Source organism: Echeneis naucrates, chromosome 13 (assembly GCF_900963305.1).
Source record: "Echeneis naucrates chromosome 13, fEcheNa1.1, whole genome shotgun sequence".
NCBI classification, from domain to species: Eukaryota; Metazoa; Chordata; class Actinopteri; order Carangiformes; family Echeneidae; genus Echeneis; species Echeneis naucrates.
In genome coordinates this window covers 8,047,003-8,063,890 of record NC_042523.1, presented here as the reverse complement: position 1 = coordinate 8,063,890, position 16,888 = coordinate 8,047,003, and the positions used below count along the sequence as shown (strand labels likewise).

Genomic DNA, 16,888 nt, shown 5'->3' with positions numbered 1-16,888 from the left:
CAATTACATGTTCACACAGACATCGATCCATCTTGTCTGTGCACATTCTCATTCATCCAGGTCATAGTCTTATCCAGCCAACAATTGAATCGAATGCAAATGAATTTAGGTTTGTCAAAGACGTTTCGCCTGCTTATCTCAGGGGCTTCATCAGTTTACTTGCGTTCAATTCAATTGTTGGACAGATATCCATCCATCTTCTACCGCTTTTCCGTTTCCAAGTAGCAGGGGTGCTGGAACTAATCCCAGCCAACATTCCGGACGAGGGGCACGATACACCCTGGACAGGTCGCCAGTCCATCACAGGGCCAACACAGAAGACACACAACCACTCACACTCACATTCAGACCTACGGACAATTTAAAGACACCAGTTAACCCAAAACATGTTGTCTTTGGATGGTGGGAGGATACCAGAATTCCCAGAGGAAACCCACACGGACACAGGCAGAACATGCACACCCACAAAGAAAGGACCCAGGCCGGGAACTGAACCCGGAACCTTCTTATTGTGGAGCGACAGCGCTAGACACTATGTAGCCGTGCTGCCCACTTTCACACAAACAACCATAGAAAAAACATAAACCAGTGATAGTACAACACAGAAAAATATGAAACAATATTTGGAGAATTCAATGATTTTGAATATAATGAGGATGGTGGTACCCCCCCCCCCCAACCTTATGAAAAAAGATTTCTTTAAATGATTAATTGCTAAAAGAAAAAACTGATTTGGTATGCTTTTTTGTGTGATTTAGTTTATTTTCATAATATTTTCATGAATTGGTCCATTTGTTTTCATCTGTTTCCTTCTTCAGTACTGATTTGAAAATCTATTCTTTTTAAATATAAAGTGTTGTGATGTCTAGATTCTTTTCATGCTGTTTAGAAAAGTATTTCTGCCTCAAGTTAAACCCATTGCTGCAAACAACAACTAGCAAAAACAAAAATTACTCTATGATTAATGTTAAGCTCCTGTGAGGATATATCAAGCCGTATCAGGTCAAACTTGATAAAGGGTTGGTAATGCCTGCCATCCAGACATTGTGTTTGGTTTTAAATACTGATACTGAGCTCCACTCAGCAATAGCCTTCTTCAGACTTTTGAAGAGTAATTTTGCATGAGTGGATTTTAGATAGCACAACATTTTGGGCTTTTGGTATCTCACTTCAATTATATGCTATGTTAGTTGTGCATTTTCCTTGTAAAACCTTACAAAATCTGGGAATACTTTTCACAGGTCTGCACAAGTCGTGGTTGTGAGAAATTTGTATTGGAAACGAATTGGAAATATGATGCATTGAAATTTGACTTTTACATAAGATTTGTTTTCTTTGTCTTTGTGCTGTATGAAATAGGTGATTATGATTTACACAAATTTTACAGGGATGAGAAGCTTTTTCATCCTTGGTTTTCCTGGCCTTTCACCACAGTATTATGGACCTGTTTCAGCTCTGCTTTTTGTCATTTATCTAGCTATTGCAACAGGCAACATTTTCATTTTAGCATTTGTTGTCTCTGTGAAGTCTTTGCAAAAACCAACATATTTGGTGTTTTGTCACCTGGCAATAAATGACTTAACATTTGGCACTGTGACTCTGCCAAAGGTCATATCAAAATACTGGTTTGGAGATGCCACCATTTCATTTTATGCCTGTTTTACACAAATGTTCTTTGTTCACTATTTAGGATCAGTAACTTCTTTCATTTTGTTGGTAATGGCTCTAGATCGTTTTATTGCTATATGTATTCCATTGCGTTATGCTGTCCTAATCACAAACAACATCATATCTGTGCTCTGTGGGTTTGCTTGGCTCATACCTCTGCCTTTAATGGTAGCTGTTGTGCTCTATGTCCTTACTTTGCCATTCTGTAAATCAAATATCATTGCTCAGTGTTATTGTGACCACATTTCTATAACAAGTCAGGCATGTGGTGATGATGTTCAAGTAGTTGCAGTCACTTCTCTTTGCATAGCTATGTTCTGTCTTCTGCTTCCTCTTGCATTCATCTTATTTTCCTACAGTTCCATCATAGTGGTCATTTTGAAAATGTCTAATGCTGCCGGCCGCAAAAAGACCTTATCAACTTGCACCCCACAAATATTTATCACATGTCTTTTCTATCTGCCCAGATGTTTTGTTTATGTAGCAAACACTGTTGGATTTTCTTTCAGTATAGATGTTCGCATTTTCCTGATATTGTTGTACAGTCTTATTCCTGCTACTGTAAATCCAATCATATATTGTTTCAAAACCAAGGATATCAAGCAGACTTTGATTAAGAAGGTGAAAACTGCTAAAATTGGAATAGAGATAAAACTCTCACATTAATGTGAATGTGAGGATAGGCAAAAAGCATATTATAACTAAAAGCATGATTTATTTTACCTCAACAGGTTTGTGACATTAAAGACAACTCCAACTTTACAATTTACGAATAACTTTGATTGTAGCTTAGCTCAAGTCATAGTGTTTAATTGTTGAAATTAGTTTTAGTAAATGTCTGCATTTTCCCTGAACCATGAACAGCTATGCCTATCAAATGTCAAATTAAATACCTAACATCTTATGAAGGCATGACAGACAAAATGTGTGTTGTATAAATAATCTTTAATAATCTAAATATTTGGTCCATAGCCACTGTTGACTGAGGAATTTCCATGTGTGTACTGATCACATTTTACATTTAAACATGGTCGTGTGTGTGTGTGTGTGGTTTTTTTTTTTATTACTATAAATTTTTGTATTTTAATTTCCATCTAGAAAGCCTCCATGTGTTTTTGTATTTGTATGCTGTAACACAAGAAAAGGGAGAAACACTCTGGGCAAATACTGTTTGTCATGGAAACTTAAAACACTCAACACGGCATTAATTCTGCATTTGGAAATTTTACAGCAATCAAGCATAAGGCTCATCTTTTTTCAGGTGTCTTATAAGTCTTGAAGTAAGAAAAAACAATAGCTTGTGTTTTAGCTAGATGTTCCCAATAAATTATGAACCCGGTGTATTTTAGTAATCCACAGTTGGACGCACAGATTGCAGAGGGACAGGAGGCTACAATATATGTTTCTTTTTAGCTATACAAGTTATTTTATTGGTTGTCAGTTTAAAAGACAATCACTTCTGATAATCAAAGAAATTTTGAGAATTGCATTGAGTAATTGGAAAGCTAAACAGTTGATTCCCAATCTTTTCACTTAATATCTTTATGCGACTTGTACTTTCCCAGCTTGTTCAACGATCAAACATCAAAGACAGTTTATAAATCTCTGGAAAAAGAATAGTGTTACAGATGCAATGTAATATTTGATTGATTGATAATAATAATTGATTAATCATTTTTAAAATGAGGCCGACTATTTGGCTGACTAGGCTGGCTTTACATTTCAATCTAAGGGCTTCACGGCGTGTGATAATCAGGATGTAATAATCACTCGATTCCATAGATTTATATACCGTCTTTGTACAGATTAACATGATGAAAGAAGGGGTTACACCAGACGAGTTGACAAGCTGACTTTGCTACTTGACTTTACAAATCCTAGATAACGTTGGCTAGTCTGTTGCTACTCACTGATCATGTGATTTTTTATGCAGGAAATGCGATTCTAGTCCAAATGTAAACATACTGATTAAAAAATATCAATATCTAATAAAGAGCTATCTCACAATGCTATTGTACAATGTGCTGTGAAGGTATAATAGTTACCATTAAATAATAATGGTATACTCCAGCCCCACTGCAGAATTGTGAATTTCTGTTGTTCAGTCTGGACTGATACAGTTTTTGGATACGGAGAAATTCAGGTCTTGAGGGGTTGCAGAATTTACTGAATTGGATAAACATACCTTGTGTACTTCCCATCCCTGAGTCTAAATGAATGTTGCATGCTCAATGTAAAGAAATTTGCTTAAGGTGTTTCAGACACACATAGAGTTGAGAAGCTGGTGGCCTGGGAGCACCTCAGGATCCTCAAGTCAGAGTTAGCCGAGGCAAATTAAGTCTGGGGCTCTTTTCTAAAGCTGTTACCCCCACAGCAACACAAATAGGCTCTAACAGTGTGCTAGTGAGTGTCTCATGAACAGTCTCCTGATTAAAGTGTGCATGTAAGTGTTGCCCTAAGTGTCTTCATACCTCAGTGAATACTCATCTCAGTAGACCTCTCTATTTTTCTGAGCATCAACTTGTTGGTTAACGCACAATCTGACATCTTTGTGAAGTTCCATAGAGTTGGAAAAGTTTGAATGCTGTAAAGAAGGCATTGTACAATAGAATGCAAGAAGTGACAAATGATTACATAAGCTTCAAGATTGATTTAGTGGATTTTTTCCCATGAAATGAAACCCTAACCCTACTCAGGTTTGGAAGCGTACAATAATCTATAAAATTATCTTTAATTATTAGTTCTATACTTTTACTGCAGTGTGTATTTGTTCTTTCTGAAAACCAAAAGGCAGCGACTCACCCACTCAGATTACAATTTATACCATATTTATACCATATGCTGCAAGACCACAATTAAACACTTGGGATATTAATCATCCTTCAGTGCCAATTTAGGTATACACAGGGGTTTTATCAGAGATGCTATTTACCCTTGTGGACTTATAATCCACTTTTATTAAGAAATCACTATTTGCTCCAGTTAGCCAACATGAGTCTTCCTTTCAAAGGAATATAATGTTTCTCCCATGTGGCTAATTTAATAATAACTATAATAACCTTTAAAGTGGGACATTAATGCCCATTGACAAATAATAAAATTATAGTATTCGTTAGAATGATACACAAACAGTGATTCTAGTGGTTTAACCTTCTCTTCAATGATCTAAAAATTCACAAATGTACATTTTTCTACTTCAAATAAAACTTCTATTACTGATAGCAGTGAAAGAGGTTAGTTGGAAGATTGTTAACAAGTCAAGGGAATAAAAGAACAGGGTGGATGCTCTTGGTTTGATCACGTGGTAGGCAGCAGAACTTTTTCTAAAGAGGTGAACCAGCAGCTGAGTACGTGGAGCATAAACCCGACTGTTTGAAAAAGGTATGTGTACTCAGACTGCTGCTACACGTCATTCAGGATTCAAGAATTCAAAGGTTTATTTTGGCAAGCACACGAAGAACAGATTTTATGAAATGCAATGTGTTGTATACAAATTCCTTGTGCTTCTATCTTCCCTTTTCACTGTATTTAGGAAAGTTCAGCTCCATCATGCTAAACGGAAATCACAGCAATGTGACAGAATTCATCCTGACAGGATTCCCTGGACTTCATCAAGAGTACCAAGGTCTTGCCTCAGCTGTATTGTTCTTGGTTTATTTCTTAACTTTGATAGGCAATGGAACAGTTTTCTGTTTATTTGCAACTGACCGTAATCTTCACAAGCCGATGTATTATATAATTCTGAATCTCAGTACTTGTGATATTCTCTTTAGCACAACCACTTTACCTAAAATCATTAGTAAATATTGGTTTCAATCAGGGACCATCTCATTCACGGCTTGCTTTGTCCAAATGTACTTTGTTCACTATCTTGGTTCAGTGAACTCCTTTATTCTCTTCCTCATGGCTTTAGATAGGTATTTGGCAATCTGCTATCCTCTCAGATATACGCTTATTCTTAAAAATTCCACTATCTACATTCTCAGTATTACTTTCTGGGTTGTGGCCAATGGAGCCCCTTTAATGATAGTTATTAGGGCATACCCTCTGCCCTACTGTGCCTCAAACATAATCAATCACTGTTACTGTGATCATATTGGTATAACAATGCTGGCTTGTACTGACAGAGCCCCTTATGGCTTTCCTGCTTTTGTGTTTGCAATGATTACACTACTAGGGCCTCTAGCATTTATAATTTTTTCTTATTGCAGCATAATTATAGCAGTACTTAAGATAGCAGATTCACAGGGTCGCCGCAAGTCTCTATCCACCTGCAGTACTCAACTAATTGTAATTGCACTGTATTACTTACCCAGATGTTTTGTATATTTAGCCAGCATTGTTGGAATTAAGTTTAGTACTGATATACGAGTTGTAATTGTCATGTTGTATAGTCTTAGCCCCCCAATGATAAATCCCCTTATATATTGCTTAAGAGCTAAAGACATGAAAGACAGCTTGTGCAAGCGATTCACAAGGATAGCTCGACAAAAAACACAAAAAGTGTCATCTGTTACTGCCTAAAAAGCAAATAACGTTTTTTCTCTCAATTATCATCTAAAAGACTAAAACTTTTCCTTAAAATCTAATTGATCAAATTAGTAGTGTGTATTCAAACAGGAAATTGTCTACTGTGACTTCTGTGGAGTTTGGGAAATATTCATATGTTATGTGATCATTTCAGAAAATAAATAAGATGAATGAATCAAGAAAGGTTGTTGTATATGTAGTAATATATGAACACAGAAGCAGGGCTGAGTAGAGATGTAACTTTTTTTCTGATTACAAACTGATATGTTGAGTAAAAATAGGCAAAAGGTCAGCAGTAAACCAGTTGGGTAAGAATCATTCGTCTACAAATGTAGTTTTTGGTTATCACAATCATGGTCTGCTTACAATCTACATAATGTATATATATATTTTGAAGTTGTCTTTTACATTTGTTTCACATCAATAAAAGTGTAATATGCCTGATGGAACATAATGTCTAAGACATATAGCTTCCCCTTAATACGAAATTCCACTTCAGACAAGTTGCTAATTACTATGACTTCTCTAATGAGCTCTTTTGGAGGGATTTTCTTTCAGTCTTTTTTTTTCCAAGCAAAAATGAACATCGGAAACTATGTCACCTCCATGACATGTGCAGCGTCAGGAAACAGGAAGATGCTGAGGGCATTAACAGCAGCCTTTTAATTAATTGTGATTAACACATTCACACAGACAATCCCAGAAAAAACATAAACCAGTGATAGTATAACAGAAAAATATGAAACAATATTTGGAGTATTCATTGATTTTGAATATAACGAGGATGGTTTTCATAAGGCTTTCATCATTTTCATAAGGTTGGGGGTTAGGTTTCCGCGCTGTTCATGGAGTATTTGTCTGTATTATCTGTATATATCTGGTCTCTGGGGGGGGGGTTGTCAGGTGTCTGGTCTGATCTGGTCTAGTCTCTACTTTCTGCAGGGGCCCAGTCTCTGGTCTGGTCTAGTCTCTGGGGAGGTCCTGTCTCTGGTCTAGTCTGGTTTACCAATTAACCTAGACATGTTCAGGTGCCCCCATCAGGAATCGAACCACGCCACAACGCTCAAGCCGCCTCATTCATACATTCATGGGTATGGGGGCGTGCATTATCAGTGACCCCTGCGGAGGAAAAAAATGTATGTAAAATGTCAGCCAGTTTTGTAATTCCGTGTTCCTCATGAATTCTGTTTTTAATGTCTAATTCCGTGATTGCAGATTTTATAGTGCCCTATTTACCGAATGCCTGGGAAGACCGAGCTTCACATGAGCTTCACAGTGTGCAAGGTTTGCAAAATGAGGAACCCATGTTTAACTGCGTTATTTTTTTTTTTTTTTATATAAAAAGATGCTTTTATTTTTGTTACTTAAGCAATATGTGAGATTGCTTTTAGGCAACAATTCCATCTAAGCTGGGATAAATGTTAAAAAAAACCTAAAAAACCTAATAAATGTGAAAAAGACACTTTCATGTCTCCATTTGTCATTCTGTCTTGCAAAGCAGACTGGAGTAGACCATTAGGATCTTTTGCACACCTATAGATTGAAGTAGAAATCATTATGAATCAAATTGTTTTGAATCGAATCAAATCATGAGTAGATCAAGATAGTAAAAGATTCCCACACCGAATTTTTATGCTCAATGTGAAGAAATTTGCTTAAAGTATTTCAGACACGCTACATCCATGGTAATGGGATTAATAAACAAATAGACAGCTAAATTTACACCCCCCCGGCTTTTGCAGAGGGGGGAAAAAATTTTTTGTATGTCTGTATTTTGTATGTTTGTTGTCTCTGTGAAGTCTTTGCAAAAACCAACATATTTGGTGTTTTGTCACCTGGCAATAAATGACTTAACATTTGGCACTGTGACTCTGCCAAAGGTCATATCAAAATACTGGTTTGGAGATGCCACCATTTCATTTTATGCCTGTTTTACACAAATGTTCTTTTTTCACGATTTAGGATCAGTAACTTCTTTCATTTTGTTGGTAATGGCTCTAGATCGTTTTATTGCTATATGTATTCCATTGCGTTATGCTGTCCTAATCACAAACAACATCATATCTGTGCTCTGTGGGTTTGCTTGGCTCATACCTCTGCCTTTAATGGTAGCTGTTGTGCTCTATGTCCTTACTTTGCCATTCTGTAAATCAAATATCATTGCTCAGTGTTATTGTGACCACATTTCTATAACAAGTCAGGCATGTGGTGATGATGTTCAAGTAGTTGCAGTCACTTCTCTTTGCATAGCTATGTTCTGTCTTCTGCTTCCTCTTGCATTCATCTTATTTTCCTACAGTTCCATCATAGTGGTCATTTTGAAAATGTGTAATGCTGCCGGCCGCAGAAAGACCTTATCAACTTGCACCCCACAAATATTTATCACATGTCTTTTCTATCTGCCCAGATGTTTTGTTTATGTAGCAAACACTGTTGGATTTTCTTTCAGTATAGATGTTCGCATTTTCCTGATATTGTTGTACAGTCTTATTCCTGCTACTGTAAATCCAATCATATATTGTTTCAAAACCAAGGATATCAAGCAGACTTTGATTAAGAAGGTGAAAACTGCTAAAATTGGAATAGAGATAAAACTCTCACATTAATGTGAATGTGAGGATAGGCAAAAAGCATATTATAACTAAAAGCATGATTTATTTTACCTCAACAGGTTTGTGACATTAAAGACAACTCCAACTTTACAATTTACGAATAACTTTGATTGTAGCTTAGCTCAAGTCATAGTGTTTAATTGTTGAAATTAGTTTTAGTAAATGTCTGCATTTTCCCTGAACCATGAACAGCTATGCCTATCAAATGTCAAATTAAATACCAAACATCTTATGAAGGCATGACAGACAAAATGTGTGTTGTATAAATAATCTTTAATAATCTAAATATTTGGTCCATAGCGACTGTTGACTGAGGACTTTCCATGTGTGTACTGATCACATTTTACATTTAAACATGGTCGTGTGTGTTTTTTTTTTTTTTTTTTTATTACTATAAATTTTATAGCTAAATGAATGTTGCATGCTCAATGTAAAGAAATTTGCTTAAGGTGTTTCAGACACACATAGAGTTGAGAAGCTGGATGTAATAATCACTCGATTCCATAGATTTATATACCGTCTTTGTACAGATTAACATGATGAAAGAAGGGGTTACACCAGACGAGTTGACAAGCTGACTTTGCTACTTGACTTTACAAATCCTAGATAACGTTGGCTAGTCTGTTGCTACTCACTGATCATGTGATTTTTTTATGCAGGAAATGCGATTCTAGTCCAAATGTAAACATACTGATTAAAAAATATCAATATCTAATAAAGAGCTATCTCACAATGCTATTGTACAATGTGCTGTGAAGGTATAATAGTTACCATTAAATAATAATGGTATACTCCAGCCCCACTGCAGAATTGTGAATTTCTGTTGTTCAGTCTGGACTGATACAGTTTTTGGATATGGACAAATTCAGGTCTTGAGGGGTTGCAGAATTTACTGAATTGGATAAACATACCTTGTGTACTTCCCATCCCTGAGTCTAAATGAATGTTGTATGCTCAATGTAAAGAAATTTGCTTAAGGTGTTTCAGACATACATAGAGTTGAGAAGCTGGTGGCCTGGGAGCACCTCAGGATCCTCAAGTCAGAGTTAGCCGAGGCAAATTAAGTCTGGGGCTCTTTTCTAAAGCTGTTACCCCCACAGCAACACAAATAGGCTCTAACAGTGTGCTAGTGAGTGTCTCATGAACAGTCTCCTGATTAAAGTGTGCATGTAAGTGTTGCCCTAAGTGTCTTCATACCTCAGTGAATACTCATCTCAGTAGACCTCTCTATTTTTCTGAGCATCAACTTGTTGGTTAACGCACAATCTGACATCTTTGTGAAGTTCCATAGAGTTGGAAAAGTTTGAATGCTGTAAAGAAGGCATTGTACAATAGAATGCAAGAAGTGACAAATGATTACATAAGCTTCAAGATTGATTTAGTGGATTTTTTCCCATGAAATGAAACCCTAACCCTACTCAGGTTTGGAAGCGTACAATAATCTATAAAATGATCTTAAATTATTAGTTCTATACTTTTACTGCAGTGTGTATTTGTTCTTTCTGAAAACCAAAAGGCAGCGACTCACCCACTCAGATTACAATTTATACCATATTTATACCATATGCTGCAAGACCACAATTAAACACTTGGGATATTAATCATCCTTCAGTGCCAATTTAGGTATACACAGGGGTTTTATCAGAGATGCTATTTACCCTTGTGGACTTATAATCCACTTTTATTAAGAAATCACTATTTGCTCCAGTTAGCCAACATGAGTCTTCCTTTCAAAGGAATATAACGTTTCTCCCATGTGGCTAATTTAATAATAACTATAATAACCTTTAAAGTGGGACATTAATGCCCATTGACAAATAATACAATTATAGTATTCATTAGAATGATACACAAACAGTGATTCTAGTGGTTTAACCTTCTCTTCAATGATCTAAAAATTCACAAATGTACATTTTTCTACTTCAAATAAAACTTCTATTACTGATAGCAGTGAAAGAGGTTAGTTGGAAGATTGTTAACAAGTCAAGGGAATAAAAGAACAGGGTGGATGCTCTTGGTTTGATCACGTGGTAGGCAGCAGAACTTTTTCTAAAGAGGTGAACCAGCAGCTGAGTACGTGGAGCATAAACCCGACTGTTTGAAAAAGGTATGTGTACTCAGACTGCTGCTACACGTCATTCAGGATTCAAGAATTCAAAGGTTTATTTTGGCAAGCACACGAAGAACAGATTTTATGAAATGCAATGTGTTGTATACAAATTCCTTGTGCTTCTATCTTCCCTTTTCACTGTATTTAGGAAAGTTCAGCTCCATCATGCTAAACGGAAATCACAGCAATGTGACCGAATTCATCCTGACAGGATTCCCTGGACTTCATCAAGAGTACCAAGGTCTTGCCTCAGCTGTATTGTTCTTGGTTTATTTCTTAACTTTGATAGGCAATGGAACAGTTTTCTATTTATTTGCAACTGACCGTAATCTTCACAAGCCGATGTATTATATAATTCTGAATCTCAGTACTTGTGATATTCTCTTTAGCACAACCACTTTACCTAAAATCATTAGTAAATATTGGTTTCAATCAGGGACCATCTCATTCACGGCTTGCTTTGTCCAAATGTACTTTGTTCACTATCTTGGTTCAGTGAACTCCTTTATTCTCTTCCTCATGGCTTTAGATAGGTATTTGGCAATCTGCTATCCTCTCAGATATACGCTTATTCTTAAAAATTCCACTATCTACATTCTCAGTATTACTTTCTGGGTTGTGGCCAATGGAGCCCCTTTAATGATGGTTATTAGGGCATACCCTCTGCCCTACTGTGCCTCAAACATAATCAATCACTGTTACTGTGATCATATTGGTATAACAATGCTGGCTTGTACTGACAGAGCCCCTTATGGTTTTCCTGCCTTTATGTCTGCAATGATTACACTACTAGGGCCTCTAGCATTTATAATTTTTTCTTATTGCAGCATAATTATAGCAGTACTTAAGATAGCAGATTCACAGGGTCGCCGCAAGTCTCTATCCACTTGCAGTACTCAACTAATTGTAATTGCACTGTATTACTTACCCAGATGTTTTGTATATTTAGCCAGCAATGTTGGAATTAAGTTTAGTACTGATATACGAGTTGTAATTGTCATGTTGTATAGTCTTAGCCCCCCAATGATAAATCCCCTTATATATTGCTTAAGAGCTAAAGACATGAAAGACAGCTTTTGCAAGCGATTCACAAGGATAGCTCGACAAAAAACACAAAAAGTGTCAGCTGTTACTGTCTAAAAAGCAAATAACGTTTTTTCTCTCAATTATCATCTAAAAGACTAAAACTTTTCCTTAAAATCTAATTGATCAAATTAGTAGTGTGTATTCAAACAGGAAATTGTCTACTGTGACTTCTGTGGAGTTTGGGAAATATTCATATGTTATGTGATCATTTCAGAAAATAAATAAGATGAATGAATCAAGAAAGGTTGTTGTATATGTAGTAATATATGAACACAGAAGCAGGGCTGAGTAGAGATGTAACTTTTTTTCTGATTACAAACTGATATGTTGAGTAAAAATAGGCAAAAGGTCAGCAGTAAACCAGTTGGGTAAGAATCATTCGTCTACAAATGTAGTTTTTGGTTATCACAATCATGGTCTGCTTACAATCTACATAATGTATATATATATTTTGAAGTTGTCTTTTACATTTGTTTCACATCAATAAAAGTGTAATATGCCTGATGGAACATAATGTCTAAGACATATAGCTTCCCCTTAATACGAAATTCCACTTCAGACAAGTTGCTAATTACTATGACTTCTCTAATGAGCTCTTTTGGAGGGATTTTCTTTCAGTCTTTTTTTTTTCAAGCAAAAATGAACATCGGAAACTATGTCACCTCCATGACATGTGCAGCGTCAGGAAACAGGAAGATGCTGAGGGCATTAACAGCAGCCTTTTAATTAATTGTGATTAACACATTCACACAGACAATCCCAGAAAAAACATAAACCAGTGATAGTATAACAGAAAAATATGAAACAATATTTGGAGTATTCATTGATTTTGAATATAACGAGGATGGTTTTCATAAGGCTTTCATCATTTTCATAAGGTTGGGGGTTAGGTTTCCGCGCTGTTCATGGAGTATTTGTCTGTATTATCTGTATATATCTGGTCTCTGGGGGGGGGGTTGTCAGGTGTCTGGTCTGATCTGGTCTAGTCTCTACTTTCTGCAGGGGCCCAGTCTCTGGTCTGGTCTAGTCTCTGGGGAGGTCCTGTCTCTGGTCTAGTCTGGTTTACCAATTAACCTAGACATGTTCAGGTGCCCCCATCAGGAATCGAACCACGCCACAACGCTCAAGCCGCCTCATTCATACATTCATGGGTATGGGGGCGTGCATTATCAGTGACCCCTGCGGAGGAAAAAAATGTATGTAAAATGTCAGCCAGTTTTGTAATTCCGTGTTCCTCATGAATTCTGTTTTTAATGTCTAATTCCGTGATTGCAGATTTTATAGTGCCCTGTTTACCGAATGCCTGGGAAGACCGAGCTTCACATGAGCTTCACAGTGTGCAAGGTTTGCAAAATGAGGAACCCATGTTTAACTGCGTTATTTTTTTTTTTTTTTTTATATAAAAAGATGCTTTTATTTTTGTTACTTAAGCAATATGTGAGATTGCTTTTAGGCAACAATTCCATCTAAGCTGGGATAAATGTTAAAAAAACCTAAAAAACCTAATAAATGTGAAAAAGACACTTTCATGTCTCCATTTGTCATTCTGTCTTGCAAAGCAGACTGGAGTACACCATGAGGATCTTTTGCACACCTATAGATTGAAGTAGAAATCATTATGAATCAAATTGTTTTGAATTGAATCAAATCATGAGTAGATCAAGATAGTAAAAGACGCTACATCCATGGTAATGGGATTAATAAACAAATAGACAGCTAAATTTACACCCCCCCGGCTTTTGCAGAGGGGGGAAAATTTTTTTAGTATGTATGCATGTTTTCAGCTAATTCTTACATGAATGAAAATATGGTGATGCTTCTCAGACGTCATTTGAGAGTAAGATCCTGTGAGGATTACGCATGGTCAAATGTTGAGGAGTAGATATTAGCTGTCCCCACAACGCGGCTCCATGGTTTAGTTGTTAGCCTACAATCTGAAAGGTAAGACTCTTACATAGATTCTAAATAGAGAACACTGAAAGTGCAATGAATTTGTATATTTTGGTTTCTTACTCCTGTTCATATATTATATTCTTCTTAGATTGTTCAAATTAAAGAAATATTTGTATGCATTTGTCAAAATTGGTGGGAAAAGTTGTCTGCGACTTTATCAGTTCATGACAAATGCTTTTTCTGGCCAGTCTTCTTTCTAATAGATTCTAATCAAGTAGAAAAAGGAGTGAAAATGTGTCATATTTCATGACCTATTGGGCTGTAAGTAATGCCTTAATAGCATTTATAATCAACATTTATATATATTATATATAAGTAAGCATTTTTTTTTCCCAACAAATGACAAAAATTAAGGAAAACTGTCACAAATTACAAGAGGCCAACGATATGTCAAAAGTCCTGATTATGTCAGATAAAAAAAAAAAAAAAGAGACATATACGAAATTATAATCCTATGAAAGACAGTGCAAATTAGAGACGCTACAACTGGCAAATGTTTTGTGTTTAGTAAAATGAATAATAATTATGGATGCATTTTTTGATAAGTTTAAACATCTCTTCTTTGTTGCACTGAAATTTGACATTTACATAACATTTGTTTTCTTTGTCTTTGTGCTGTATGAAATAGGTGATTATGATTTACACCAATGTGACAAGGATGAGAAGCTTTTTCATCCTTGGTTTTCCTGGCCTTTCACCACAGTATTATGGACCTGTTTCAGCTCTGCTTTTTGTCATTTATCTAGCTATTGCAACAGGCAACATTTTCATTTTAGCATTTGTTGTCTCTGTGAAGTCTTTGCAAAAACCAACATATTTGGTGTTTTGTCACCTGGCAATAAATGACTTAACATTTGGCACTGTGACTCTGCCAAAGGTCATATCAAAATACTGGTTTGGAGATGCCACCATTTCATTTTATGCCTGTTTTACACAAATGTTCTTTGTTCACTATTTAGGATCAGTAACTTCTTTCATTTTGTTGGTAATGGCTCTAGATCGTTTTATTGCTATATGTATTCCATTGCGTTATCCTGTCCTAATCACAAACAACATCATATCTGTGCTCTGTGGGTTTGCTTGGCTCATACCTATGTCTTTGATGCTGACTATTGTTCTGCAAGCTCTCACTTTACATTACTGTAAATCAAATATCATTGCTCAGTGTTATTGTGACCACATTTCTATAACAAGTCAGGCATGTGGTGATGATGTTCAAGTAGTACAGGTCACAACTCTCTGCATGGCCATGTTTGCTCTTTTGCTTCCTCTTGCATTCATCTTATTTTCCTACAGTTCCATCATAGTGGTCATTTTGAAAATGTCTAATGCTGCCGGCCGCAAAAAGACCTTATCAACTTGCACCCCACAAATATTTATCACATGTCTTTTCTATCTGCCCAGATGTTTTGTTTATGTAGCAAACACTGTTGGATTTTCTTTCAGTATAGATGTTCGCATTTTCCTGATATTGTTGTACAGTCTTATTCCTGCTACTGTAAATCCAATCATATATTGTTTCAAAACCAAGGATATCAAGCAGACTTTGATTAAGAAGGTGAAAACAGCTAAAATTGGAGTAGAAGTAAAACTCTCAGTGCAATAACATTGAAGACAGCCAAAAAGGTTGCCTTACATTGCAGAAAAGTGACCACAGAGCACAGACTTTAAAAAAGTCTAATTTTAGAAGTAAATGTCTGCAATTCAGATGATAGTAATATGTCGTTAGTCCTGACTGGTAATGACAGAAATAGTTTGACAATAACAGGGACTTTGTATCATACAATGGAAGCAGTAAACACTTATTGTTGTACACTAGGCACCAGAATTGTGACTTGACTGAAGTAATTAAGCCTTTTTTTCCTTGCATATGATGTATTTTATATACACTTACTTGGCAGTTACACTTAGAAGAAATTATAATTTTACAAGGCAATTTTTGTTGTTTTTCACATGTCACTATAGTCCTCCCCAAATGCAGCTTGTTTTATGAGACAGCATTCATGGGGCTTACTAGAACAAGAAATTCCAATAATGTAAAAAAGGGAAAAGAAACTGTAATAGATTATGAACCAAATTACCAGGCATGTGTTGTATTTTGTCATTGTTAACAGGATGAGTAATAAGACCCAAGTCCTGTTCCTGTGTCAGTATAGGAACAGGCTGATTTACTGTGCACACACAGGGTACATTAGATGAAGCTCCACCTCTAATGCTAAGTAGCTAATCATCACTTCTCAGAAATGTCAGTGTTGTCAAAATGAGTGTGGGCACATTCTGGCACAATCAATAAACACGTCATATAAAATTAAGGCATAATTTGCCAACTTGACATCAATGCAGTTTAGTCACTTGTACATCTGTTTCATACTGTGCCTGATTTTTGCTCAAAACGCATTGTCATTGAATTTGAACACATCGCTGTGAGAAGTAACCTCTTACTAGAAGAGCTGTAATTTTACCTATTTCCTTTGGTGAACTTGATTCACAGAATCCCCTGGTACCCCAACTCCATGGCCTCAGTTGTGCATCTTGGTAAAACCTGCCTGAACAAAACACAACGAAGCACACAAAATAAATAAATAAATAAAATAAAGGGCGATAATTGACAGATTAAAGTCTTGGTACTGCCAACTCTAAAGTGGTAACTCCTTCATTTCCCTCCGGATAAATAAATGACCTATCTAACATTCACACTCAACTGCGCTAGCTAGCAGTGATAATATGTTGCTAACGTTAGCACAAATTTTAACCACTGCAATTCAAAGATAAACAAACTCAGCTATTTTCCTACAGTTCCTCTTCCTGCTAACGTGTTGTACGTGGCTTTAATCAGGGACATTAAACTCTAACCAAACCTTACCTGTACTTCCTCAGCCCGGCTTCCAGCCGCTCTCACTCATCATCGTCTCCGCCATATTGAAAACCG

General features: G+C 36.2%; 5 protein-coding genes across 5 annotated transcripts; all 5 read left to right on the top strand.

Annotated features, from left to right (window-relative positions):
- The first annotated feature begins 1,365 nt into the window (after nt 1–1,365).
- Nucleotides 1,366–2,334, top strand: LOC115053449 (olfactory receptor 52N5-like). The gene has a single exon (XM_029518165.1). It carries the CDS (start codon nt 1,366–1,368, stop codon nt 2,332–2,334), a length of 969 nt encoding a protein of 322 aa, XP_029374025.1.
- Nucleotides 2,335–5,217: 2,883 nt separating this feature from the next.
- LOC115053362 (olfactory receptor 2AT4-like) lies at nt 5,218–6,510 on the top strand. The gene is made up of 2 exons (XM_029517998.1): nt 5,218–6,128; nt 6,480–6,510. The coding sequence occupies exons 1-2, from the start codon at nt 5,218–5,220 to the stop codon at nt 6,508–6,510; spliced, it is 942 nt and encodes a 313-aa protein (XP_029373858.1).
- A 1,042-nt stretch (nt 6,511–7,552) lies between these two features.
- LOC115053324 (olfactory receptor 51E2-like) lies at nt 7,553–8,804 on the top strand (the record flags this gene model as incomplete). Its single annotated transcript, XM_029517938.1, has 2 exons — nt 7,553–7,594; nt 7,953–8,804. Coding segments are annotated over 2 exons (894 nt in total), but the record flags the coding sequence as incomplete, so codon positions are not given.
- Nucleotides 8,805–11,085: 2,281 nt separating this feature from the next.
- Nucleotides 11,086–12,060, top strand: LOC115053075 (olfactory receptor 2AT4-like). Its single transcript, XM_029517641.1, has one exon. The coding sequence runs from the start codon at nt 11,086–11,088 to the stop codon at nt 12,058–12,060; it is 975 nt and encodes a 324-aa protein (XP_029373501.1).
- A 1,245-nt stretch (nt 12,061–13,305) lies between these two features.
- LOC115053074 (olfactory receptor 2AT4-like) lies at nt 13,306–15,565 on the top strand. Its single transcript, XM_029517640.1, has 2 exons — nt 13,306–13,350; nt 14,588–15,565. Exons 1-2 carry the CDS (start codon nt 13,306–13,308, stop codon nt 15,563–15,565), a joined length of 1,023 nt encoding a protein of 340 aa, XP_029373500.1.
- The last annotated feature ends 1,323 nt before the right edge of the window (nt 15,566–16,888 follow it).

What these genes read in the sequence shown, in the direction of transcription:
- LOC115053449 (XM_029518165.1), top strand. Translation starts at nt 1,366, where the DNA reads ATGATTTACACAAATTTTACAGGGATGAGAAGCTTTTTCATCCTTGGT.
- LOC115053362 (XM_029517998.1), top strand. Translation starts at nt 5,218, where the DNA reads ATGCTAAACGGAAATCACAGCAATGTGACAGAATTCATCCTGACAGGA. An exon ending in AAAGACATGAAAGACAGCTT is followed by an intron (nt 6,129 to 6,479) that starts GTGCAAGCGATT and finishes GAGTAAAAATAG; the next exon opens with GCAAAAGGTCAGCAGTAAAC.
- LOC115053075 (XM_029517641.1), top strand. Translation starts at nt 11,086, where the DNA reads ATGCTAAACGGAAATCACAGCAATGTGACCGAATTCATCCTGACAGGA.
- LOC115053074 (XM_029517640.1), top strand. Translation starts at nt 13,306, where the DNA reads ATGCCTGGGAAGACCGAGCTTCACATGAGCTTCACAGTGTGCAAG. An exon ending in TGAGCTTCACAGTGTGCAAG is followed by an intron (nt 13,351 to 14,587) that starts GTTTGCAAAATG and finishes TGTATGAAATAG; the next exon opens with GTGATTATGATTTACACCAA.